We start from the raw sequence: 27,901 nt of genomic DNA, 5'->3' as shown, positions 1-27,901 counted from the left end.
GCATCTATATTCTGACTCAAGTCATTATATTTAACAACGTACTATTATGGTGGAAGAACTGCATGGCCACAAGCATGCTTTTGTTCTGAAAATACTGTACCGGAAGATGTTCTTGAGAGCGGAACCAGCGGAACCTGAGCGGAACACGAACCGCGTGGTGCGAGGAACTGCCCAGTGCTCTTCCAGCATGGCCGCGATTGGAGTTCACTTCGGCTATACATGCGCCTGTGTGGCGATATTTAAGGTGAGTTTGGCCCACTTCAGTTGTCTGATTAATAGGACAGTGATGAATGTGATCTTAACTCCCAAATGCAACAGAAATGGTGCTGGTTGTTAGCTGCTAATTACCCTACTTACAATGAAAAGGGGTCGAGTCAGTTGGTATATGATCGCTCCATAGTCGAAATACAGTTGTAGATTTCTTTTTGGATACCCACAACTACAAACAACGCGCTAGCTGATGACGTTAATTATGTATTTTTTAGTTTGCCCTACAACTGCGCAGTACATACTTAAAGAGATGTAGGCATACATTCAATGTTTCAAAACAACATATAATAATACCTGCAGCAAAGCTTTCCTTTGATGGTTCCTTGTAATATTTTGCATACTGTTCCATAGTGTTTAACAGGTCATTGTGGATTGTGCCTTGGACAGGAGTTGGGCAGCCTGCCATTAACGAGCATGATGAATTATACAGTAAATTACCCAAGCTGATATATAGTTTTGGACAACAGCACAAAATACTGCAGAGATGGACACTTCTGATGCTTGCTATTAATTGAAACGGCTGTATTGAGATTTTATTTATTATTCACTAGTGCTTAATAAACAGAACATAATCACCAACAATTTTAATAAATGGTTAATCATTTAAGTTAAATGTCAAAAAATGCTAAACATTTGCTTTTTATAGCCTCTCCAAACTGAGGATTTGCTGCTTTTCTCATTATCGACAAGAGGCTGTCATCTGAATGTCTCAGCGAACTTCATGACTGGCAACTCATTTACATGACTGACACACTTTAGAAGGGCCACACTGCACCATAATTTCACTAGGTGACACTGTACGTTGATATACTCTAGACCAAGTGGGCCAGTGAAAGGTTTGGACACACCTACCCATTGGAGGGTTTTCTTTATTTTTACTATTTTCTACATTGTAGAACAATACTGAAGACATCAAAACTATGAAATAACACATATGGAATCATGTAGTGAACAAAAAATGTTAAACTTAAATATGTTTCATATTTTAGATTCCTCAAAGTAGCTTTGATGACAGCTTTGCACACTCCTCGCAATGTCTTAACCAGCTACAGAAGGTGGTCACCTTGGGCTTAATTTATAAACGTTGTGTATGCACAAAAGAAGGCGTATGCCACTTTCTAAGCAATCTTTGGGATTTATGAAAAACAAACCTGACAGGACAAGCTGCAGTCCTCCACGGAAACTCTGACCCATGCGTACGCACACAAACTGGAGAAATGAGAAACTGCGACTCTGATGGCAGAATTTTGATCCTTCGCCATGAAAATTGGAATGGCCATAAGTCCGGTGGACATGATCCTATGAGACCCAAACCTTTTTTGCTTGTTAAGAATCCTGCCCTGAACAGATCCATGCATCAATACTGGATCTGAGTCATAGCGCCACCTATTGGTAACAAGAAGTTACATGTTTTACACTTTGACACCCTGTGGGTAGCATGGTGTGTAGCATGTATGGTAGCATGTACAGGCCCACATTTAGTGATGGTCATAGCGCCACCCACTGTCGACATGAAGTAACATGCATCATACTTTGTGTAATTAGTCCTAGTAAATTTGGCTGATGCACCTGAAATTGACATACATTTTGCAGCTCATGACCCATAATCAAACGCCGTTGCCATGGCAACATTCTTTGCCACAAAGTACGAAGCTGTTTTTAGGGTGCTAGACATGCTTGAAAACTCACAAAACTTTGCACACACATGACAGATCTTAAAGTCTTAAATATTGTGTAGGTGGCGGGCATGGGTGTGGCAGAATGGCTCAACAGCGCCCCCTACAATATTTCAACAGCCCCTGCACCACATTAAACCTACATGTACGAAAATCAGTACACACATGTATCATGCCAGGGCACACAAAAAAGTCACCTGGACCCATAGCTTAAACCCAACAGGAAGTCGGCCATTTTGAATTCAGTGGTCAATTTTGGCGATTTTGCATGTCTTGTATTTTAAAGAACTCCTCCCACACAATTCATCATAACGACTTCAAAATCAGTGTGTGTCATCTAGACTAGCTTGTGATCAAATTAAAAGATTTAACTATCATTGAAGCGTGTGGCCATGGCGTGACGTTGAGTTTTGATGTTTCGCCATGACAGAGGAAATTGCTATAACTTCAGTGTAAATGCTCCAACCTGCACCAAATTTCTCATGCTTGATAAGAATCCTGTCCTGAACACATCTATATGTCAATATTGAGGCATAGTCATAGCGCCACCTTTGACAACAGGCAGCCATGACAAACATCATCTGACTCACATGAAACTTTCAAGGTGTGGTCTACAGATGATAAACAGCAACATGATGTATGCTTAATGGGTGTTCTCTAGCACCACATAGTGGACACAGGAAATGATATTTAACTCTTTCGTGCAATGTTCAAAAAACCCTTCAACTGCGCCACACCCCGATGTGAACAAGGGTGCAAGGGCCCGATCGTCACTGCTTGCAGCTTTAATTATTGTTGCAATTGTTATTATATCAACCCAACCGGTCAAGGCAGATGGCTCCCACCTAGAGCCGGGTCCTGCTTGAGGTTTCTTTCTGTTAAGGGAAGAAACCGCTGTCCCTAAGTGCTTGCTCATAGGGGAATTGTTGGGTCTCTGTAAATCTGTAAATTAAAGAGTACGGTGTAGACCTGCTCTATGTGAAAAGTGCCCTGAGATGACTTTTGTTGTGATTTGGCACTATATAAATAAATTGAAGTGAAAAAATTGAGAAGTTTAATTTTATTTGTAGAGCGCCAAATCCTAACTACAAGCTTTATCAAAAAGGAAAGTTTTATCCCCCCAACCAGAACTTTTGGTAAATCTAATTAGATCAAATCCAATAAATAGTGTCATGATCTCATGTTCGTTATCCTATACTGCTATCTAGTGATTTATACTGAAGGCTCCTCCTAAATAAAATCTTAGTTGTTGAAATGGAATAGGCCTGCATTGTTTTACTTTTCATGTGCTTATTATTGTAGTTAGAAAATGTAGACAATTATTACAAGTGAGACAGTGTTCACTGAGGTGGTTGTGGGTACACAAGGTGGTGTTTACTGTATGCATTTTAATCTGGCCTCATTTCACATTAAAAACTGAACCTTTATGCACTAATTACTATTTTTTAAAAGTTGCCCCAAAATTTTGTAAATGCCCCAATTTTTTAGACAATGAGGGCAAAAGTTGCCCCCCAGATATTTTTTAAATTTCCTAAACTGAGCACAAGCCCATTTGGCTCCAACGTCCTTTGCCTTCAGTGATAACCAATAGCGGAGCCCACAAGAGGGTGTAGCATGTACGAAATAGAAATAGTAGTTACCTGGATGTAACTCCAGTTCTATTAGTATGTGTGAAGCCCTCTAACTACAGGCTGGCCACAAATTTATCTATGGTACTTGAGTCAGCCATGGTATGTGCCCAGAACTGATGTCTTTCAAATACAATGTTCTTTGACAATCCACATCATCTTCACATACAGCCGAAAGATGTTGCTAGTATGTATCTTAGTTATGTTGATAACAATGTAAGTTACATATTGGCGACATAATTCACTGAAGGACCAAATGGCTGGCAGTAACAACCTCAATGCCCCATACTCCCACAGACATCCCATAGGACATGATCATAACCGCTCTCTAAGTCCATGTTGACTTGATGGGGAAAAAGAAGGAAACAAAATTGAGACAAATGAATGTTTGTAATTTTTGCTTGATAAATGACTTAAACAGTGAATCAATTATCAAAATTGTTGCAGGTTCAATTTTCTGTAGATCAACTAATCATTTTATCTACTACAGCTCTAACAAGAATAATGCACAGCTCTACATGCAAAAGCAAAAAATGGTTTACATAAATCTTCTCAAACTTAAATGTGTATTTTGTGCAGGATGGCCGGGCTGATGTGGTGGCTAACGATGCAGGAGACAGAGTGACTCCAGCTGTGGTGGCGTACAGAGACACTGAACAGGTGCAACATATTCACTTCACTTCTCTTCTGGTGGTGGACTTAGACTGTCTGTAGTCTGCTTGCTTCACTAATTTACTGGTCATTTCCCTAAGAAACTTTAAGATGAAGCAATCATAAACAGAAACCTCAAACAGGCACTACTAAACCAGCCAATCTTTCAGGATTATATGAGGAGTAGCATTCACTTACACCAAGAAGACTAAATAGATGGCTGACTTGAAAAGGTCTGCTCAGCCATTGAACATTTCCTATAAATCTTTTCATTAACATTTTTCCTTAGAAAGGTTAAACTGAAAAGACATCAAGGAGCAAAACAAAAACAACCCCCCCCCCACATTCCCCATCCACTCTTCACTGTTCAGGCTGGCCAGAACACTACATAAAATAAACATGTAGAAAAAACAGAGAAGGACATATATATATGATTTATTCAAACGATAAAAAAAAACATAGTGCAAATATGTAGCTATAGTACAGAAAAATCATACCAGGAAGGCCATTTCCTTTATCTGGGGGACTGGCTGACTGGGAGTGACATATGTGATGCAAAACACAACGTTAGAATTCTTTTATGTAATTATGGGAAGTGTAAGCGAGGAAAAAGACATCACCTGCAATAGTCTCATGCTGCAAGTACCAGGATATTGGCTGCAGCTCACGTAACAGATGTCACAATGAGAAGGAATTTCTGATTCCGCCATATAGAACCTTCAAACAAAAATCTTGGGAGATCTTCCAGATTGCCACTTTAACATATCTACAAGTTCAAGATGGTTACTGGTTGTTCTGCTTAGGATGGGTGTTAACATATCTAAATGTAATGTAATGTTGTAGCCATTAAGTATTACTATCACTACCTACTGTACATTAATTGTGTACTGAGTGTCCCTCTAGCCTTTCATATGTAGACACTTGTAGATGTGATTTGTTCTGTTGAACCCTTTTAGGTTATTGACAGATGTGTGATGCAATTGTACATTTGTCTGTAGGTCATTTACACTGTGGCTAACATTTTTCAATAGGCTTATAGCTGTTTATTTGCAGTCTGCTATTGACTGATTTTTATCTTCTGCAGATTGTAGGTATTGCAGCAAAGCAAGGACGGGTCCGCAATGCTGCCAACACAGTTGTCAAAGTGAAACAAGTGCTGGGAAGAAGGTGACATATTTTATACTGTCTTGCTTGCATATCTTAAAGCCAAAGGAGACACTTTATCTTATTATCTTGGCCCACTAAGCAATGTGTCAGTATAGAGATTTGAGGGGGGGGGGTACTACTTTGCAATAAGTCTGCTACTGAAATTCCCCATGTAATAAGTTTAATATACTTTTGTTCTTCTTGCTTTATATTTAAAGTTAATTATTTTTTAAATTAGTTAACGACTAATTAATCACTTCTGTGTTTAGAAATTGCACTGTATTTACCACAAATTTGTGCTGTTAGAGAATAATAATTTGCCTGACTCTTGACTTGAATGTTGAGGAGGCAGTCATACAAATCTTGACAACAAAAGGACGTCAAAGTCAATTGAAAATGTAATCATCCTATCAACCAACCCTGTCAGACAGACATTCAGTATACTACTAAATGAGTTGTTCAGAGTGACTTATAAGTTTTCTCTTTCTTTTTCTCAATGGGCAGCTTTGGTGATCCAGAGACACAAACTCACAAAACAGAGACCAAGTGTCAGGTGAATTTGTTTTTGTTAACAAATCTAAAACTTTGTTGTCTGTAGTTCTTTAAACATCTTAAATGTGTCTCCTTTGTTTTCCTTCATTTATATTCATTTTTCTCATGCTGTTGATATAGTAGAGGTTTGTCACTTATCTGTACTCAGAAACATGATGACTTGTTAGTTTTGTCTCCTAGTTTCTTTTTTAAAAATACTGAACCCAAAGTGACCGTCTCTACCGGTAAAGCAGTGAATCCTACATCTGAGCAGTGATTGGTGTGTTCAGGTGGTTAACAGAGGAGAGAAGATGTATTATGAGATCACGGCAGGAGAACAACCAGAGTATGTTGCTCCAGAGGATGTTGCAAAACTCATCTTCCACAAAATGAAAGGTAGTCTGTGGAAAACACACACACACTGATGCACATTGCATAAATAAACAGTAAGTTGAGTGATCATTCCTGTTTTCACAGAAACGGCTCAGTCAGCTCTGGGCTCCGATGTCACTGACGCTGTCATTACTGTCCCCTTTGAGTTTGCAAATGCTCAGAAGCGTGTGCTGAGGTAGGCCATTTCCTACCACAACAACTGTACCATTTTATTTTGAGACAGGGAAATCATTCCACTTGCACCTTTTAGTTATGTCTACTTCTGTGCCTTTTTGTGCAGGGCAGCAGCTGAAGCTGCGGGGTTCCATGTCCTGAGGCTGATCCATGAGCCTGCTGCTGCTCTATTAGCCTATAACATTGGACAGGACTGTTCTTCTGGAAAGAGGTACAGCACCAATCTTCTTTAGAAGCTTTAACACTGCTGCTGCATGCTGAAGAAAATGAAGAGTAATGTGCTCTGATATAATGGTGGGATAGATGGGATTTTACCCAACTGGCTAATGAGTGTTGTATTACAGGGGAACATATCAAGATGTGTTTTCAGGGGTTGGGGAGTACGACTGCATATATGTGAAAGAAGTTGTATGAAGCTATGGCCCCAGAAGGAGCCGTGTGAAATGAGTGATAAATTGAATCAGTGTTGTTTGAGGATGAAAAAGATCGCAGGGTGTGGAGTAAGAAAAAAAAGTGAGGTTGCTGGATCCGCTCCTCATCTCTACTTGAGGCTGGCAGCTCCAGGTTAATTTAGCTGCTATTACAGTAACACACCCCAATCTCATCTGCAACTGTCAGCAGTTGCATTGCATTGTGGGTAATGTAGGTGCCAGGTTTGACAAGGTGGAATAAAAAAGACAATCAGGCTGAAATGAGTGATTTACAGGTTCAGGTAATTGAGAGAGTTTGTTGAATCCGACTTAGAACACGCTTACGAGCAAACCTCACAGAAAAAGTTCAGAGATCTAGGATAAGAATGCGACAATGTTCTTGCATGAGGCCCAATATCTCTGGTTCTGCATCATTTTTTTTTTAGTCTTTTTTTTTAACTCATTCGTGAGTCCATCAGTTTTAAATTCACATACTAAATCTGTGGAGTACTCTTTCAAGATCACCCTAAAAAACTCAAGACTGCAGATTACACTGCAGGGAGCAGTGTATTAGATTACGTTTTGGTTCTAAAAGTAAAACATACAATACCCAAGTTTTATACAATACATAAATAGATCTTCCCCCATCAACATCTGTAATCATCTCTATGGTTGTTGATAGTCTGCACCTTTTATCCATCCCAACATGATACAATTAGTTATATGATTCAAGTGTGAGCTGTGGCCTCATGTTTTTGGTGTACTTTTGGTGTACACCTTTTTGTTTAATGGATTCATAGTGACATCAAATTTATTATACTGATCTGCAATGTGTTGACAGCCATGTCCTGGTGTATAAACTGGGCGGGACATCTCTGAGTGTGACAGTGCTGCAGGTCAATGGAGGAATGTTCCGGGTTCTCAACACCCACACTGACCACAGCATCGGAGGAGAGAGCTTCACACAGGCCTTGGCCCAGCACCTCGCCGCCGAGTTCAAACGGTAGCTACTCTGTTCACTGCTGCCTCTTTAAAGCTCTCCTTACATTTAGTAACTTCATGTTCAAGTGTTTCAGTTAAGGGAGGAGTTCATTTTGACTTTTACACAATACTGTTCAAAAGGCACTAACAGTGAGGATGAATAGTTTTTATTCATCAATTAACCTGATACAAAGTTCAGAAAGCAACAAACCATCAATCAATATTTGGTGCAAGCATGCTTTGCATTTAAAACACCAGTTCTCCTCAGTGCACCTACACATGGTTTTTCAAGGTACTTGCAGGTATGTTGTCCCAAGCATCTTGGAGAAGCTGCCACAGTTCTTCTGTTGATTTAGGCTGTCTGAGTTGCTTCTGTCTCTTCATGTTGACTGTATGATGTTGAGATCAGGGCTCTGTGGGGGCCACACCATCTAGAGTTGGGCAGATGGGAGATGCCATTGTCAATTGCCAATGGTTGACGGCCTCTACCATCATAACATTATGATTTAAAAGCCCTGCCTGCGGTGAAACAGAAGAGAGAAGAAAAATTAAGCGTAACCATAAATGACAGCAAAATGCAGCTAAAATGAAACAAGTACACATAAATAAGGTAAATAACATAAATAAAGAGTGTCAACTGCATTTGATGTCATTTATGGCCACCCTAAGTTCCCCTCCTCTGTTTCACCACGGGTGGGGCTATGCGTTCTGTGTGTGTCTGTGTTCTCTGAGCATAGCAGAGGAGAGAAAATGAACAATGTGAAATACTTGACGACAACTACACTTTTAACGTTACTGTAAGTGTAGCTTACAGTAACGTTAAAGCTTGCAAGTAACTCCCCCCCCCCCCCCCCCCCCAAAAAAAAAAAGGTTTCATTGTGGACATCGTCATATGCCAATACAGTAGACATCGCCCAACCCTAATAATATCTGTTATAGAACTCCTTGTTAGGTCCCAAGGCTCTATTGTATTTGAAGGAATTATTAGGGCCCGGACACCAAGTGGTGCAAAGGCCACTGTACTGTAACTGAGGGAATTATTATTATTCTCTGTTATTAGGGCCGGAGCACCTAATTACTTTTGGCATTTTCAGGTGCTAGGAATGCTCAAAAACTCATGAAACATTGCACATTCATCCAAAAGTGGCCAAGCTTCATATTTGATATCGGTCTTTGGCTTGGGTGTTCCAAAATGGCTCAAGGCCGCCCCCTACAAAATTTCAAATTAAAAGCCCTCACCTTTAAATTTGATGTAGATTAACAAAATTTGGTGGGCACATGTATCATGTCCAGACACCCAAAAATACACTTGGAGACATTTTTAATTAAATTTGCGAATTTTGTGCATTTTTTGCCATTGTCAGGCAGTGTAATTTAACAAACTCTTCCAAGAGATGTAACCCGACCGACTTGAAATTTTGGGAGTGTCAGCTAAAGACCTTTGCGATGAGAAGTTACCAAAATCTTGAGTTTTTGCTGAATGCTCTTGACGTGGTAATGCGTCGAATTTCGATATTTTGCCATGAAACAGGAAGTTGTTGTAACACGAAATTATATTGTCCAATCTGCACCAAATTTCTTAAGCTTGATGAGGGTCTTCACCTGAATACATCTATCTGTCAATATTGAGTCATACTCACAGTGCCACCTACTGGCAACAGGAAGTTATAGGTGCTGTACTTTTACGACATTTACCTAACAGGTTGAACACATGACCTTCAGATTTGGTCAGAAAAGCCTTGAGCCTTGATGATGTTATATGGTGAAGATTGTGAGTTTTCATTGAACACCAATGCCGTAACGTCGCAGCAAATTTCGATGTTTCGCCATTGCATAACAAACTGTTGTAACTTGACTCCACATGGTCAGATCTTTCCCAAATATCACATGTTTCAAGAGTCCCGGTCTGAAGACATGTATAGGCCCATATTGAATCATAGTAATAGCACCACCTACTGGCACCAGGAAGTTATAGCCCCCATACTTTTACTCATTACTCCTAGCAGGCTAAACAGATGCATCTAAAATTTGGTCAGCTAAGTTGTAAGACGTTGATGATGCTAAATGGTTAAGCTTTTAAGTTTTCAAAAAAAGCTGTTGCCATGGCGATGCATTATTCACCTGGAAGCTGTGTTTGAGTGACTAGGGGTGCTCAAAAACTCACAAAATTTGGCACACGCATCAGAGGGGGGGTATTTAGTTGTCTGATATGGTTGTTGGACTTGGGTGTGGCAAAATGACTCAAGGGCAGCCCCTGGAATATTTCAAAGTCAGAGCCCCCACCTTTAGATTTGACGTACATGAACGAAATTTGGTAGGCCCATGAATCCTGTCCAGACACAGAGAAAGGCCTCTTGGAGCCATACTCTCAGTCCAACAGGAAGTCAGCCATTTTGAATGTACTTTGCAATTTTAGCTCAGTTTTTGCAGTTTGCAGCCATTGTATTTTAATGAGATCCTCCAAGAAATTTAACTCGACCGACTTCAAATTTGGTCAGTGTCATTTAAAGACCTTTCATAAAAAATTATATAGTACAAGGCGCTCAACTCACTATCAAAAAGGCCGGGTGCTGAACCCATAAAATATTGAAATTGAATAAAGGTACATAATCAAATGCCATTGCCATGGCGACACATTCTTCACCACAAAGTACGAAGCTGTTTTTAAGGGGCTAGAAATGCTTGAAAACTCAAAACTTTGCACACACGACAGGTCTTAAATTCTGTAATACTTCATAGGTGGCAGGCATGGGTGTGGCAGAATGGCTCGACAGTGCCCCCTACAATATTTCAATGAAGCAGCCCCCGAGCCACGTTAAGCCTACATGTATGAATTTCAGGACACACGTGTCATGCCAGGGTGCACAAAAAAGTCTCTTGGACCCATAGCTTAAACCGAACAGGAAGTTGGCCATTTTGAATTTAATGGTCAATTTTGGCGATTTTGGATGCCTCCTCATGCTGGTTACCAGCCTGGTCACACACTGTTGTGGGATGACATTCCATTCTTCAACCAGCATTTGTCGGTTTGAGGGGTTTATCAGAGACTACCTCCAGAATTTGGGAGTGGAGAGGATGGAATGGCCTGCCAGCAGCCATGACCTCAACCCCATTGAACACTTGTGGGATCAGCTTGGGCGTGCTGTTCATGCTAGAGTGACCAACACAACCACGTTGGCTGACTTGCGACAAATGCTGGTTGAAGAATGGGATGCCATCCCACAGCAGTCTGTGACCAGGCTGGTGACCAGCATGAGAAGGAGGTGCCAGGCTGTTGTGGCTGTGTATGGTTCTTCATCACATTCCTGTTTGTTAAATGAATAAATTGTTAAATTGCCAATATGTCTTGTTTCTTCAAACTTCAATCATCCAATCCACCAAACACTAAACAAGAGTCAATGGCAGAATAAGCTGTTTGCCATTGGCAGAGAAGATTTGGCATATTTTTCATGGGCGCAACCCACATACTCAGCTCTGCTGTTCATCCCACAAATGCATGTAACTTACAAATGTGGCACCATTTAAAAGCGAAATAAACAGGCTTTCCAACGGTATAAGATTTATTGCCAAGAAGCATTGTTACAATCTACCAAACACAAATTTCCTTTATTTTTGTGCTGTGTTTACATGAAATGTAAAAAGTGTGTGGTCTACATTTGATATGCAACAACAAATTGTACATTTAGTGCATGTTTTCAAGTACTACACAGTGGACACAGGAAGTGATATTTCCGACATGCAATGTCCAATATTCATGAAAATGTATATTCATGTTAGTTGCCCTCTGGTAAATGTATTGCTGCACGTAAGCCAACATGACTCTAGCTGGATGTTTGGGCTCGTCATGCTGCAGAATTTGGGACTGATCAGACACCTCCCTGATGTTACTGCATTATGGATAAGAATCTCAGCATCTGAAGTGCCTAAAGCTTTTGCATAGTACTGTAGCTATACATTTATGTGGTATTAATGACAAATTGTTTATATCCAGTTGATCTACAAGTCCATCTCTTTATAAGGCAACAAATGTACATAGCTGATTATATAACATCAAACATGCTAACAGTAGTACTCTTTATGCTGTTGATGCGGAATACAGCACATCATGCAAATGTGTAGAAAATGATATTCAAAGTTTCAAAGGCTTCATGAGGCTGTATGACCAAAATGTTGTATGTATAAATTATTAAGGTCTATATTTAGCTGGCTACCCCCCTACTTTTCCTGCTTCATGACAGAGTCCCCCAGTTTCTGTGTTTTTTGCAGAGCACAAGATGCAACACTGCTGCTGGGCTCCTTTTTCACTTCAATTTTTGCTACAAGTGAACTTCAACTCAGGAAGGCGGGATTCAGAAATTCATCCATCAATTTGAATATAGTCATAAGCCACAAGGTTGCACAGTGAATTGTAGTTTTTTGTTTTGTTTTGTTTTGTTTTTTTACAACACGCTGTTTGTGTTACACAGTGATCTACTAGGAAAGTGTGCTTACACACATTTGTTTGGCTAACAGTTTTGGCTGATTACCCACATTATCTGTATATGACTGATCCTCTTTCTCTCACACACACAAACACACACACCTTCACTTATATGACACATACACTGTTTATATTTGGGTCCTACCAGCAATCCTCATGTTTATTGTTTGTGTTTGTTGTGCAGCACCTTTAAACATGATGTAAGCAGTAATGCTCGGGCGATGCTGAAGCTGATGAACGGAGCAGACATGGCCAAACACTCCCTGTCCTCACTGGGGTCAGCCAACTGCTTTGTTGATTCCCTGCACGATGGCATTGACTTTGAATGCAGTGTCTCAAGGTAAGCTCACACAAAGTATGTTGCAACTAAGAGACAAGTAGATCCAAAACACAGGAAATAAGAATATGATGAGATATTATTGAAATTGAATTGAATATTAGAAATACTAAATGTGTTCAGAAAGAGGCTGCTCCATGGAATTAAAGCATACTTCTGATATTTGTTACAATTGGTGTTAAAAATTCTCAGAGAACTGGCAATTCGGAAACCACAGATAACAGGGATGAGAGTGGGAAGATCACAAGTTTTTAAAAAGTAAGAAAATAACTTATTAGCTGATAACACAAATGCAGCCTCCAAAATGAGGAAGATGTTGCAAATAACATGCTGATGGGAGAGGAGGAAGAGCCATTCTGTTACCTGAAGAGATTGGCCTTCAAGGTATGAATTTACACACTGAATATAATGTAAATAAAATTTTGATTTCAAATATGATAAAAAGATAACAGGATGTGAATAGAAGAGCCACATATATGCTGCTCATGCTGTAACAATTCCTACTCGCCATACTGAACCTGGAATTCCCTCCTTTTGTTTGCATGGAACGTTACTTGCCAAGCTGTGGTGGAGGGATACATTCTAGTAATTGCATGTAGATTTGTTGCTGGTACATGCTTTTTAATCACATATTTCACACAGAGTGACTCACATGCTATGTATTTATTACCTTATCTCCTCGTCAGCTGTTATCAGCTTATCTTTGTTCATAGTCGTGATGACCATGTGCTTCTCACGGCCCCTCTTCTATTGAGCCTTGAAAATGCTTTATGTCCATTTTGACAGCATCAGTACTTTCAGGATTTCTCCAAGGAAATATCTAGGGATGGGTATTGTTAGGATTTTATCTAGGGATGCACGATATTGGATTTTTTGCCGATATCCGATATGCCGATATTTCCAACTCATTGTGGCTGATTGCCGATACCGATATATGCACATATTGTTTTCCAGCTGGCTGAGGAGACTATTATGCATGCAAGCATAGATTGTGCGAAGTATGATCAAGAAAGACAATATGTGAAGGAAGAACATAGGAAAACTGGAGTTCAGGAGCTCAGCATTAAAACTTTAATGAACCTTCCAAGTGGGTGGAGCAGTAGAGTTTTCTTTGAGTTCATTAGACAGACAGGATTAATGTGTAGGATTTAATCTCTGGTCCACACTCCGGAGCAGAGGGTGGCGATAATGCACCCAATATGCTGGTTGCCAACTGCCGTTATAAACCAAAAAGAAGAAGTTTTTTTTTTTTTTTTTCAAACAGAGTGGTATATCCTGTCAGCCGAGGGATTTCCTATCTGTGCAGCCGAACACTGCAGCACCTCGACGGTTCCGGTGTTCCCTCCGCAGGCCCCACTTCACTCAAGCTGCCCGTCAGACCCGCTGCTTCTTCCCACTTTAACCTGAATAACAAACCAGGGCTTGGTGCTCCGGTTGGATCCACATAGAGAGCCGGGGCTAACATTAGCTGGGAGACTAGTGGAGCGTTAGCCGCAGCATGACCGGAGGGAAGCACAGCCAGCTAGCCTTCGCTAGCCTCCCAGCTAACGTTAGCCCCAGTTCTCCATGTGGAGTACTGAGCCCCGGTTTGTTATTCAGGTTAAAGTGGGAAGAAGTAGCGGTTCTGACGGGCAGCTTGAGTGAAGTGGAGCCTGTGGAGGAAGCACCGGGACCGTCAGGGTGAAGCAGTCCGTGGAGGGAAGCACAGTCAGGCGGCGGAGGAGAATGCAACAAATCGGCCTCTCATAATCGGCAGAGATGGCTGATACCGATATTTCGTTTTAGAGCTTTTATCGGCCAGTACCGATAACCTGCCAATAATATTGTGCATCCCTGATTTTATCATTACTACTACTCTTATCGATTATCCTTATTGGTTCAGTTCTTTATCGATACTCTTATCGGTTCTTTTTCATTACTAAAGAATTTATACAATTTAAATTTCGAACAGGATTATTAATGATTTATATTTTAAATATAACTAAACGTTGTTTCTAGAGCAGCAAAAGTAATGTTTACAACAGCAAAGACACTATATAAACTAAATAATATGTCACTGGTCTCTAATCTGAAATGTCAACAACATAAATGATATTCCTGATATCAAAATATTGAGTGAGAATATTGAGACCTGCCTGCAGGTACCGCTGGTTATTGGAGGAGGAACTGGTTTGGGAGGGGGAGCTGCCATCTCAGTCAGTAGTTAAGTTTACAAGAATTTGCCAAATTTTAAGATTTGTGGAAAACAAAGCTAAACAGATATATATGAACAGCTTTCATTTTTAGCTTGTTCACAACAATTCACTATTAGCCTACCCAGCACGTTTTGGGTGTGTAAAACATACTAGTGGTGAATGGTTTAATCTGCGAACAAAGCAGATAAAAATATCACTTTTCTACATCTTTATGCTTGTTGAACAGGTGTTTCAATAAATTACTGTCGTTGGCTTTTTACTCAGAAAGGTTTCATTGCACTTAGAGTAAAGAGCATAGTTGCTGTCAACTCAAGTATGTTATCTTTCTCTACCACGACCTTTCTGCTCTGCTGTCAGCTGTGTGTGTGTGTGTGTGTGTGTGTGTGTGTGTGTGTGTGTGTGTGTGTGTGTGTGTGTGTGTGTGTGTGTGTGTGTAGAAGCCCCACCATTGGTCAAACACAGAGCAGAGGAGAGGACAGAGAGGAGAAGCTGCAGCACGGCCATAAGTTACACCGAAACGTAAAAAGTACTGATAAAACAGCCAACCTTAATAATACCCTGGGGGTTTTATAACTATAAATTTTATAACTGGTTCCAATTCAGAACCAGGTTTCAATCAATCAATCAAGTTTATTTGTCACAGGTAATCATATAAGGTACAATCACAGTGAAATATAATCCTGCCAGTTCCTTCAATTTGTGCATTAAAAAGAGTTTAAAGAGGAATAGTAATAAATACTGGTTTTCACAGGTATAGGTTTTCTGCCAGAAAAGATAAAACCCATTTAGTTCAATTTCGCTAATCAGCGCCCACATTCATCAAATGAAAAACTACACTTTGTAAAATACTAAGTGTGTGTTATCAATACTTAGTGGGATGAGGGATGCTACAATTATAAACTGAAAGTGTGTGCTCCATGACCATCTGCAGCCACAGCCGCAACAGAGTCTCAGCACAGAGTAGCAGAATGAAACATCTGTTCTCCCTCCTGCTATTCACTGTAAACACATGTAACTGTCAGCAAGCAGCTGCACTCATGTCTCCGCAGGTCTCGGTGCTTGTTTTTGGCAGAAACAAGCAAGACTTGGGTCTTAAAGAGCTGTAAGATGTATTCACCAGTCACTGCAGCCTCATTTAGGATCCAAGTAGATACTGGTACTTCTAGGTGCTTTCGGGGGGTATCCCTAGAAATCTCTGGAGTGAATTAGACCAACCCTTGTTTCTTTCAGAACACACCAGATAAACACGTACATGAACCGTATTCCATGTCTTATTAGGGGCAGAGGCGGGAGTAAATCCAGGGGGTCTGGACGACAACAAGAACAGCTGGAGATTAGCTCTGAGACATCACACACACTCCAAATACTCAGTTACTGAAATATTTGTGTCTAATAACACAGACTCCAAAAATACTGTAAAATTAACTTCAGACTTTTCTCTGAGCACAGGTAACACCAACAAACATGTGACTACCACAATGAAACCCTCCACTACAGTGGAACTTTATTCCATGGAAACAAAAAGAAGGAAGTTTGTACTAAACAAACTTTAACTTTAGAAGATACTGATTCCATTTAGCCAACTCAGACTGCTGCATAAGCATCATATTAGCTTCAGCTCAACTTTGACATGCATTTTTACACAGAACACGGGCTGTCAAGTTTTGCCCCCCATTTCTGACAGTGTAGTTGCGTTCATTGTCAGTATGGAGACTAGAAATTGTTGCAGCAGCCTAGACCAATTTCCACGTACATATGGGCACATCAGCATTGTTTTAAAACAATTTGAAAAAACCCAACCTATCTTTAAAGTTATTTTATACAGTGCACATGACAAACATGATTAGCAGCCACACATTTCTCCGTTCTCTATGTCTCTGTTTAGCGTCGTCAGGTTAGGCTAACCTATTGTTGCTAACTTTGGAGCTAACCTCCAAGCTGCAGCATTTATTGACTGACACACTGTAGTCTGTAGAAAGCACCAGGGATAGAGAGAGAGAGAGAGCAGTGTGGTCAAGCAAGCTAGAGAGTGAATCAAGAGAGGGAGCGCTGATAGCGAGAATGCTGGTGAATCAGATCAAAAAATGTTATTTTTTGATTTATTCACAGCGGTTACGTTCCGGAGGACAAATAAACACACCCATACCGGCACACACCTCCACTCAAGCTGAACGCTGCAGCGCCTGATTTGGTCTGAATATGGCCTTACTGTTAACCTTTTCCTCTGCTCTGCTCACATTTACCGTCACTTTTCTGACGCTCGCTCTCTCGCTTGACCACTCACTCAGTTACGTACTGCCCAATTTCTTAAAAGGAGTTACGCCACCCCCCCCCAGTGTCCACAGTGAAACATTGTCATATGCCAATTCTGTAGACACTGCCCAACCCTATTACATTGGCTCTAGTTCATGTATATATGGCACAAAACTCTACAGTAACATAATAGGAAGGGGGGCATAAATTAAGTGTACAAGTAATAGTGATTAATCCAATGATGGGAGATTGCTGTTTATCAAGCGTTCAGAGACATGGAATGAAATTGATATGCATAAATCTGCTTTTATTAATATGTTTGGGGCTAATTTGTGGACAAAGTCAGGATGGATAAATAGTTATTACCAACATGACAATCTCAGTGTGGTGTTCCCTCAGAGCTCGATTTGAGCTGCTCTGCTCCTCACTCTTCAACAAGAACATCCAACCAATCAGGCTACTGCTGGAGGAGGCAGGACTCTCCACCAGCGACATTAACAAGGTATGGCATGTAAGATCTTTTTACAGCCACATGTGCTTTCATTGATGGCCCAGTGTTTGAAATGAATCCAACTGTAATTATAGTTGTTGTAATGATGGGGATGAGCAAGAAACACAGCATGAACCTTGAAATCCAGCAGCATTTGATGTGATTGATGCGTTTCAGGTGGTTCTTTGTGGTGGCTCAGCCAGAATCCCTCGTTTACAGCAAATGATCCGTGAAATGTTTCCTGATGTGGAACTTCTCAGCTCAGCGCCTCCTGATGAGGTCATTGCTGTGGGAGCAGCCTTGGAGGCAGGCTTATTGGTTGGCAGAGATAGACTAGCCCCTGAGGAAGAGTCAGTCACAGTGGATGTTTCTGCCTCTGACATACTAGTGAAGGTATACTGGTCTGTATGTAGTATACCATTTTCAGCATGTACTTGATTGTTAATGTTTTAATTCTATTAATAGATCTAAAGAGTTAAATAACCCCTAATGTGTTCTGTCTGGCTTGATGGTGTGTGGGTGTTGCAGGAGGTGGATGAATCCGGAGCTGAGGTGTTCACTGTTGTGCTTCCATCAGGGACGCCCCTCCCTGCCCGCAGACATCACATTCTGAGTGGATTGGGGAAACTAACCTCCCTCTGTCTGGAAATTTACCAGAGATTTGTCACTGAGCAGCCAGAAAAGCTAGCTAAGGTACAGAAAAGTACTAACATTACATCAGTTGTTGAACATCCTTCAACATACAGTACATGACACTCCCCTCTAGCTGGCCGAGAATTAAAGTAGTATTTCTGATATTTCCCCAAAACCCTTTTTTCTTAATTTTGATAAATACAAAAGTATTATCAGTATATTTAAAAGACATGTTGATGTTATTTTTTTACTGTAAAGGTACAATGGTACAATATGCAGGTGATTTCAACCCATGGTATTCGGTGGTTGACATGATCCGCACATTATACCAACCTGATAACTGTGTTCAAATGTTAAAAACTCCCCTGTATAAAACCAATCGAGAATGCACATCATTCATCCTACGTAGTATTAGTCCTCAAAACAAGGATTTCAAAACAGAATCATTGATTCAGTTTGACAGATGTTTTGCATATTTTCACCTATGACAACTGTGTTTTACTTTTGTTGTGTATTTCACTGCCTGGACTGTTCTTTGTAAACTTTAAAGAAACGTCTTTAAACAGTTTGACTTCAACAGTGGACACATAATAGTCACATTATGTTTACCTTTTTGGAGGGGATGCTGTTGAGAAACATGGGCAGAGATGTCACAGTCACACTTTATCATTTTTGATTGGTTACCAAGCTTTGAGAAGGCGGGTTATATAAGCAAGTGAAGCAGCTGAAGCTAAAGGTCACTGGGGGTCATGAGCTTTGCTTCCTTCATCTTTTTCTTCTTATGGCCACTGAAGGCAATTAGTGTATGCAATGGCGTGTTAGTAGCTGATACAGCTATAAAGCTCAGTGGTGACTGAATCCCTTAGACCTAAAACAGATCATTTTACTAGTATGATCTGTGCTGTGATAGTTAGACCTTGGGGATGTTTACCAAGCCCCAAAATAAAAATATAGACCTGGAAATCTGCATGATATGGCCCCTTTAACTGCTCAGTCTCTGGGGAAATAATGCAAGAGAAAAAAAATGTAACCATTTATATGCATGTGTGTGTATGTGTATGTATGTATGTGTGTGTGTGTGTGTGTGTGTTTTTACAATGTACAGATTATCTTGCGAGACCTGCAGCCCAGAGAGGAGAACCATAACATTGACACTGTGGTGACCATGAAAAGGTATCTGCCCTTCTGTGATCAGTGCATGGCTTGACTTGATGTGACAGCTTGTTTACCATTATTTCTGATTATTTCTGTATGTTGCAGGGATGGCACGGTCCATGTTTCCTGTGTAGAGCAGAGTACCGGAAGGTCAGAGGTCATCACCATAGTAGCTGCATCATGAAACCACTGATCTGCAGTTCAAATCACAAACCAGCACACACTGTTAGTGCAATGGTTTTTAGGTTGCTTTTTTCTACTCTTCACTCAATAAACATAATCTAATCTAAACTATAAGTGCTCAGTTTTATTACTGCCAAGATTTCTAAAAAAAAAAAACAGGTTTAGAGGAGAATCCATAATCTTTAAAAGCTGCCTTGTAAAGTAACAATCTTGAAGATTACTGAAGATTTTTATTTAAAGAAATGTCAATATGTATCGCTGAATGAGGAAACACAATTGTGATTGGGCTTATGGCCCACTGATGAAAGTCCTTGAATTTGCAGTATTATCAAAGTGTATGATTATTATGAATCGGGTGTCAGTGGCGTCTTTCCCACCATGCATTCAAATCAGCGGAGCTGACGCAACAGAGTCGCTCTTCATTCACTTGTGTGTAAAGTGGCTTATTTTTTTAAAAGCTTACTCCTATTGGCTTTTTACTCGCAAAGCTCTTATTGCACGTATAGTAACTGTCTCTCCTGTGCTGCACTGTGTGTTCTGTACACACACAGAGGGCTGAGTCCTGCCCCTCGGTGCTCCTCAGAGTAGAGGAGATGAGACAAAGTAGTGCGGCTATATTTATTGGGACCATGTACAACATAAATGTTACCGTACCAGAGTTAGCTTATAGCTAATTTTCATCTGCAGTCCCTTAGGCAGGACGCAATTAAAACATAACAGCACAATAACAAACAGTACAAAGCAAAAACACACAGGACACATAATACAAAATACAAAGCTACACACAATAGCATATCACATACACTCACAATGTCAACTAGAAATGACTAATGTAGGCTTGTCAAATTAAAAGCAAGATTATGGCAGCAAAATGCTGTAGACTCACACTGAGCTGAAATGAAACAATCACATATAAGTTAGGTAAATACCATTTTAAAAAAATTTAAAAATCTCTTGCATTTTGCTGTCATTTATGGTCGGGCTGTATCCTCTCTTCTCCACTCTTGTGATTCAGCAAGGGCTTCTTGTGTGTGTGTGTGCAGCACACACAGTGGAGCAGAGGACAGTGAACCAGATGAAGTACTGGAGTTGCTGACAACCACACTCCTTATGTCACTCTAAGTGCAATAAAAGCTTTGCAAGTAAAAAGCCAATAAGAGTAATTTTATTAATGTTATCCATGCAAAACAACACACTGCAATTACCGCTTATCACTATATGGTGCCACCAAAGAAAATGAAATGGAGATCTTCAAGATTGCCACTTTAGATACCAATTTATAATCCTTTTAACCAAAAACTTTTAATGCTGCTCTGAATCACGTTGATCATTAAACTATCTGGGTTTTTAGTATTTGCACCAAAGTTCAGTAAAATTGCTGTTTAGTAGAAACACATGGTAAGCTTTCACGTTACCCTTGCAATGAACATAGACTGTAAAAAATATGGATGTAGCCACCGTGACGATGCCCATTGGTTTCTGAAGAGCGGTTTTGAAGCTCAAAGTGAAGGGCTCCAGCTCCAGCCGTCACCATCTTGGCAGTGCCTAAACTCCCTGCTAATCCAAAATGGGCAGAGGTGGAGCTGAGGCAGGCCGAATGAAGCCTGTTTGCTGAAACCTAGTGGCAAGCGACCTGTCACTCAAAGTGGCCACGTTCTTAATTATGCATAACTTTACAGCTTTACAAATTTAAACGGGTGAGTTGTATAAAATTTCAGCCCCCCCCCCCTGTACTGTTGTCATGAAAGGGGAAATTAGCTAGAGACCAAAAGTGTTTTATGTACAAGGCTGTAAACATGTTTATTTCTGCTGTAAAGTTGGGCATTTTAACATGAGGGTCTATGGGGATTGACTGGCTTTTGGAGCCTGCCTCAAGTGGCCATTCAAGGAACTTTCTGGACTTATTGGCTCCATTTTTCAGCCCCAGAGGTTGCCACTTGGCAATGAATAGACATTGATTTGTCATCTTATTAATTGGACCTGGAGGAGTATGACTGATTGTTGTAAAAACTGATTAGTAAGAATTTTGACACTAAAGGGTTAGCTAATTTTCAACTGAGGTGTTCATATAGCTGCAGCTTAGGTAGTGGCAATATGCACATACGGACACACACACCACAAGTATTTGAAGTAAAATGTACCATTTAAATAGATTTCTGCTCATGAAGCACTTGATTTTTTTCTAAAGCACACTTCAAGGATCTTGTCTGTAAGTCTAGAATTCAAAATAACTCTCTTGGCAGGTGCAAAAGGAGAGTGATCAATAAAAAAAATAAAAAATCTTCACATATACATTTGTAAATCACAATGTTACAATGGTAGATGTTGACGACTGTCAGCCATGGCTGGCCCAACCCTACTCCATATGTATACTGAAAGAGTAATTGGTGGTTTTGATTGTTCCTGCTGTCCATACTGGCTGTGACGTGATCCTTTGTAACACAACTACATTAAACTACAACTACACCTCTCAGTGTAACTCCCTCAATGTACACATGAACAAGTGAGTACTGCATTAGGACAGACTTGAAAAAATGTTATACTACCCTGTAATAGCTGGGCCTCAGGGCATCAACAGAGCATCATGTGTGATTGTTTCATCAGTCATGATGCTCTGATTATGACCAGTTGAAAAGTGCCATGTATTGCAGCAGCACTGTTTACATGGAGTTTACTCTTCCCACAATATCATATATCTTATCTGTAGAAATGACAAAAAACATTGCATCCATGTTTCTTGAAATGTTTTATGTTTTAATGGTATTACTATATTTAAACATGATATACATTAAACAGGAGTCTATTATAACATGTAGTACACTCATTCCATCCTGTTCAAACTCAACTCATGTTTGTTTTTCAAGGCAATACATTGTCCACACTATATAATATCAGGCATGAAAGTGGACTGAGTCTTTGGGTTTCAGTAGCACTTCATTCATGGTAGGAGTGAACATGTGTGTGTGTGTCAGTTAAAATCCCATACCCTGCAGATAGAGAAAACAACAAAAACTACAGCTTTATCCATGTAGTTTCTATCTGAATCATTTCCATTCCAACGTGTTGATATTTCTCGAAGACAGGCTCCCTTTAGCATCCATGCTCTGGAACAATGCGACACTTAAGAATCTTCAGATAGTTCTGGACCTTGTTTGAGTCTCGGCGAAAGCAGTAGAGGAGGTCATAGTCTTTCATCTGGCGCCACTCAGCACTGTCAGATGGCAATAAAGCCTCAGGAGAAGCCAGGCTGCTGACAGAGTTACTTATTATCCCCAACATCTGCATCTGGGGCAGAGAGGGCAGACATACACATATCAGCTTTGCACAATAACAATAAACCCATTTACAGTAAAGAAGCCATAACAGTGTATTTGAGTACATGCAAATCCTGAAGATTAATGGGTACGTACAAACACAACCTGCAATCTCATCTCAAATGTTTTGAGAAATTATTTTTGCTTTTGTATTATTTCATCCATGTTAGTGTGCAATTCCAAACCAGAATTCACACAACATATACACTATAACCTAACTAACTGATGCACACTTCATGACCCTATTCTTACCCCCACCCTTTTCTTAAACACAAATTAAAAATAAAATATAACTCCAACTATTTGTAAAAATATAATAAGTATCCTCTTGCTACAAAAAAGAGAGATTGCAGCAAAAGGCCATTCATACTCTCAGTGACAGTTGACTGTACGTTACTCATCAAGTTTACATCATATTTCATACCATCTATGGTGAGACATGTTAAAAATGGTTATGAACATTTACTGTAATTAGTGCATGATTCTCTTCTCAACTTCAGCTAAGGTAGTTTTATGTTATGTTCTGTGTTGTTGTTACTTATTGTCTCATGTTTGTATTTCTGTGTGTTGTCTGTTGCTCTGCACTAAAAAAAAAATGAAAGAAAGAAATCAATTACAAGCAGTGTGCCAAGTGTGGTTTCTTCCTTTCTTTCTGGACTGAGGCTGAATGTTGGCACTGCATCTGAGCAATAGGTCATCTGAGGGAGAATGATGCAGGATTTGTACTGTGACATAAGAACTTGGTCCTCTGCATTTCATTCTCATTTACTATGAATATGCAACCTGACAAGAAACTGCATCCCTGGAAACTAAATTACACAGCAGCTCTGAGCATCTATCTCCCATGTTGCCCAATTTTGATTACCATTATGTTTGAGATAGGACGCAGTGTCACAGAATTATGTTGCATCTACGGGTCTTAATAGTCTTGTGGAGCTACAGGGCTCAAGTAAAAAACTTCCCACTGAATTTCATTTCGGCATTTGGCATATAAGACATAAAATACCTTCTCAGCCACTTTCTCTACGCCTTTGCGTAGCTCATGCACCATGTCACTCATCTCGAGAGCTTTATTGGAGCTGAAGTTGTTGAAGTCATGGTGGTGAGTCATGCTCTGGTGGAAATGCCAAAGAGGATCCCTCCAAGCCACCAGGAGCTTCAGAATCACCTCAGTCAGCTCCTCTCTCTACAGTGAGTATAGGACAGTTCGACCCACAATACATTTAAAAGTCAGTTCAAACTTAAGCAATACGAAACCTATCCATAAAATGTGTGATGAACTTTGTACCATTGATAGTTTTGGAAATTTGGAATGTAAAAATAAAAAGGCACACAAAAGAAATATACTCATGAAGTAATGTAAATAATGCACATAAACATTTGGAGATTTAAAAATATAACTATGAATTCGAAACACTTGTCAGTACACAATATGTACCGATATGAACTAGTTGAACCATCGTAAAAACAAGTTAAGGGAAATTTAAAAGAATGAGAAAACACTGTATTTTTATTGTAAACATGATGTGGACAGTGCACCAATGACAGGAAATAGCTTTTATAAAGGTTAATTCACCGCCATTCTCTGAGCATTCTCCTTGCCATTTGGAGTAAGGATGGTGGAGGTGTGACAGTTGCGACTGACCCGGCCAATTTGATTCTTACTGGGCAGGAAGTACTGCTCCTGATATGACAAACATGAATGCAAGAATGTCAGAGGTCAGGTGTCATCTAAATGTCAACGGAGGATAGAGTACAGAGGTGATGAATGAACTAGAATTGCCTGCTGTTTCAAGTAATCTCAAATGGCTAAGCATGATATGTCTGTTCTACATTTAATTCATTAGAAAAGGAACATTTTTATACAAACTGCTCAACCAGAAGCTGCATTTTCTGCAAATTCAGTGAATGAGCACCAACAAATGCCCAAGTTACTCATTATTCAGTGACAATTTGTTACCCAGCTATAACTAATTAAGATTTTTCTAATCAATCCAATCAACCAATCCAATTTTTGGCAAAAAAAATAAAAGAAAAAATGGAACACATCTAGAGAAGTATAAATAAATAAATATATATATATATATATATATATGTGTGTGTGTGTGTGTGTGTGTGTGTGTGTGTGTGTGTGTGTGTGTGTGTGTGTATATATATATGTGTGTGTGTGTATGTGTGTGTGTGTGTGTGTGCGTGTGCGTGTACATACATGCATACACATATACATCTGTATATGTATGTGCATATATATATACATATATAAACTGTGTATGACAAAATATATTTACGACAGAAAGTATGTTTCCTGCACACATAACATGTTGGGTGATTTTAAATATCTCAAAATCTTTCTAGTTTAAGCTACAATTCCTTCATAGTCCACGTAACACATTTAGCAATATGTTTGACCAAAAGTAAATATACCAATTACGAAATCAAACTTATTTTCTTGAAACTTTGTTTAGAAAAGCATCCTCAGACAAATTGCGTAAAGAGACTTACAAACTCGGAGTGAAGGTCATTTGAAATGCCGTGCATCCTGGCTGAGTGTTGGATGACCCGGTCAAACAGGTTGGCCAGGGAGAGGACATGGCACCCAGCTTGGGCATTGGTACAGATCGGTGCTGCACCCACGCTGGTCAGTCTGCTGCAGAACAACAGACAGACCAACACCACCCACACAACAGACACTAGGAGAGACCAAAGATGACAGGAAGAACAGAGAAACTAAAACAAAACATTGCTGCACAGACAAAAATATATATATATATCCAAAAGACAGAACAAGTCTCAACCTGAATTACATTGTGTTCTAAAGAAACTGGTAAAACTACGGTAAGGTCATGTCCTCAAAAAAGTAAGTGTATGTATGTGTTTTTTGTTTTGTTTTTTTAAAATTTAAAAGAATAATAACTGAATGGAATAAAGAGATAAAATAAAGAAAGAAGACAGACATTGCTTCCTCTCAGGCCCTTCATGCAAAGTTCTGTTCTGAAATAGCTACCTGATCTGATGTTCTCAGGCATCCTGCAGGGTGTGGAAGAACTCCTGTCTCAGAGGAGAGGGTGCAGGAGCTTTTGTATTCAAAGACCGCAGCTTAATGTGAGAGTCGCTCACTGACCACTTCCCTCTTACACTTAAATATCAAAGAGAGAGAGAGAGACAGGGAGGGAGAGAGGGAGCAGAGAAGGGTAAAACATTTACTATGACTATTAGCTACTTTCCTGTGAGTCAGAAGTAAGACCTACATCATTTGACATTAACTTGTGGGGTTATCAGAAAATGGAGATTTATGCATTGAGAGAGACAGTGTTTTATGCATTTATGCATTGAGAGAGACAATGTTCCAAAGTTCATAAGTCGAGAAAAAAAAAGTTGTTTGCTAGCTAGCAAAATTTCAGCTGCAGTCCTTTGGCAAGATGTTCAAAGCAGTTGATAAAAGTATTATATTTAAAACTACTATATTTATTATATAGAATGTTTTCAGTATTTAATAATTGTAATAACAAATTTTAGCAAAATAACTTTATGTGTTAAGGTAAGACATGGGTGTGGCCAGCAAATTTGTGCAATTTTTGTGGCCATAGGCATTGCTACAAACTGGGTGCAGCTTGGCACAACATGGGATAGAGGTTGAATTCATTATTACTAGGAGAAATTGAGTATTCCATGTCTTATTATCCACAGACGCAAGTGCAAAAATACTCCAGCTATTAAATCTGCAAAGAAAAACAATCCCTTTGAGGTAGGGATGCATGATGTTGGATTTCTTACCGATATCCGATATGCCGATATTTCCAACTCGTTGTGGCCGATTGCTGATGCCGATACCAATATATGCACATATTTTTTTCCAGATGGCTGAGGAGACTATTATGCATGCATTATAGATTGTATGCTTGCATGCATGCTTCAATAAACATATTGAAGCATGACACCAATTGCTCCATCTTGTACACTTGCTCTGGGGGAACCTGTGTACCAAATTTGATTTTATTTCTGACAGCGGAATTGTAGAAATCATTTTATATTTTTACAGTTGTGCCCCCTATTGATGGAATTACATTAAATTGTACAAACTGTTCAATACCCCTGTATGTTCAGTCTTCCTAGATTTGGTTACAATTGCATGATGCATTCAAGAGTTACGGCTTATTACGTACATTAGGCCATACCTTCAAAATGTCCATAACCAATAACAGATTAATGGTAAGTGATATGCAAAACCGAATGCATACATTTTTTTTTGGGGGGGGGGGGGTCATCTAAATATGGTACGTACCAAGTTGGGGGCAAGATTGAAATATGTGTAAAAAGAAGTGATTTATGGAGAATTTTAACTTTAATGCAATGCATGCTGAATTTTATGAGAGGGGGAGACATAGGGGAGCTCCTCATTAGTCTTAAATTTCTCATCATTACCCTAACTTGCATCTTATCCTCTCGTCTATCCTCTGTGAGGGATAAGGAATCTTGTATCCTCACTGAAACCTCCTTCAGGCAGCCTCTTTGCTCCTCAACTCCTTGCTCTTATTTCACTTGGTATAGCTATGTAATAAGTAATTTATTGATACCATATGTACTCTATAATTATACCATAATTGGCAGGCTGTAATTTAATGCATTACCAAAACAAATGATTTTCCCAATTACTGTTGGTGGCATTTATCGATGAGGGTTTGAGATGTGTCTCAGAGCCTCCAGCCCATATATATGTATATGTATGTATGTATATATGTGTGTGTGTGTGTGTGTGTGTGTGTGTATATATATATATATATATATGGTGCTGTGGCAGCAGTACATTGCCATAGTTGTACAGTCATGTTTCACTCAATGAAAGTTACAGTGATGACTGGAAGCTGATGCTCCATGTGATTTTACTGCACGTTTACAAACACTCACATATACACAAGGAATAGTGTTGTTGGGCAGATGGTCTCATGTTGGCGTATTCAGACTGACCTGCAGAGGAACAGGGTGATTCTTACAGACGTACAT

The 27,901-nt window shown here is 39.7% G+C and overlaps 2 protein-coding genes and 1 long non-coding RNA gene across 3 annotated transcripts; 2 read left to right on the top strand and 1 right to left on the bottom strand.

Moving 5' to 3' along the window:
• Positions 1-106: 106 nt before the first annotated feature.
• hspa14 (heat shock protein 14) lies at positions 107-19,694 on the top strand. Its single transcript, XM_067581340.1, has 14 exons — positions 107-244; positions 4,154-4,234; positions 5,310-5,392; positions 5,876-5,924; positions 6,193-6,298; positions 6,380-6,470; positions 6,576-6,680; positions 7,721-7,882; positions 12,525-12,680; positions 17,525-17,627; positions 17,793-18,008; positions 18,144-18,308; positions 19,354-19,421; positions 19,509-19,694. The coding sequence occupies exons 1-14, from the start codon at positions 107-109 to the stop codon at positions 19,585-19,587; spliced, it is 1,602 nt and encodes a 533-aa protein (XP_067437441.1). The 3' UTR covers positions 19,588-19,694.
• LOC137175586 (uncharacterized) lies at positions 12,687-15,798 on the top strand. Its single transcript, XR_010925644.1, has 2 exons — positions 12,687-15,257; positions 15,310-15,798. It is a non-coding gene; the product is annotated as an uncharacterized lncRNA (long non-coding RNA).
• A 2,982-nt stretch (positions 19,695-22,676) lies between the features above and the next one.
• Positions 22,677-27,901, bottom strand: prl2 (prolactin 2). Its single transcript, XM_067582439.1, has 5 exons — positions 27,866-27,901; positions 25,403-25,627; positions 24,477-24,578; positions 23,907-24,086; positions 22,677-22,871 (listed from the first exon to the last, which is right to left on the bottom strand). The coding sequence occupies exons 1-5, from the start codon at positions 27,899-27,901 to the stop codon at positions 22,677-22,679; spliced, it is 738 nt and encodes a 245-aa protein (XP_067438540.1).

This window comes from Thunnus thynnus, chromosome 23, assembly GCF_963924715.1.
Source record: "Thunnus thynnus chromosome 23, fThuThy2.1, whole genome shotgun sequence".
In the NCBI taxonomy this organism is placed as follows: Eukaryota; Metazoa; Chordata; class Actinopteri; order Scombriformes; family Scombridae; genus Thunnus; species Thunnus thynnus.
The sequence above is the reverse complement of the archived record's forward strand: the minus strand, read 5'-3'. Positions and strand labels throughout refer to the sequence as shown.

What these genes read in the sequence shown, in the direction of transcription:
- prl2 (XM_067582439.1), bottom strand. Translation starts at nt 27,901, where the DNA reads ATGTACGTCTGTAAGAATCACCCTGTTCCTCTGCAG. An exon ending in ATCACCCTGTTCCTCTGCAG is followed by an intron (nt 25,628 to 27,865) that starts GTCAGTCTGAAT and finishes GTTTTGTTTTAG; the next exon opens with TTTCTCTGTTCTTCCTGTCA. An exon ending in TAGAGAAAGTGGCTGAGAAG is followed by an intron (nt 22,872 to 23,906) that starts GTATTTTATGTC and finishes TCTCTGCCCCAG; the next exon opens with ATGCAGATGTTGGGGATAAT.
- hspa14 (XM_067581340.1), top strand. Translation starts at nt 107, where the DNA reads ATGTTCTTGAGAGCGGAACCAGCGGAACCTGAGCGGAACACGAACCGC. An exon ending in AAACAAGTGCTGGGAAGAAG is followed by an intron (nt 5,393 to 5,875) that starts GTGACATATTTT and finishes CTCAATGGGCAG; the next exon opens with CTTTGGTGATCCAGAGACAC. An exon ending in AAACAGAGACCAAGTGTCAG is followed by an intron (nt 5,925 to 6,192) that starts GTGAATTTGTTT and finishes TGGTGTGTTCAG; the next exon opens with GTGGTTAACAGAGGAGAGAA.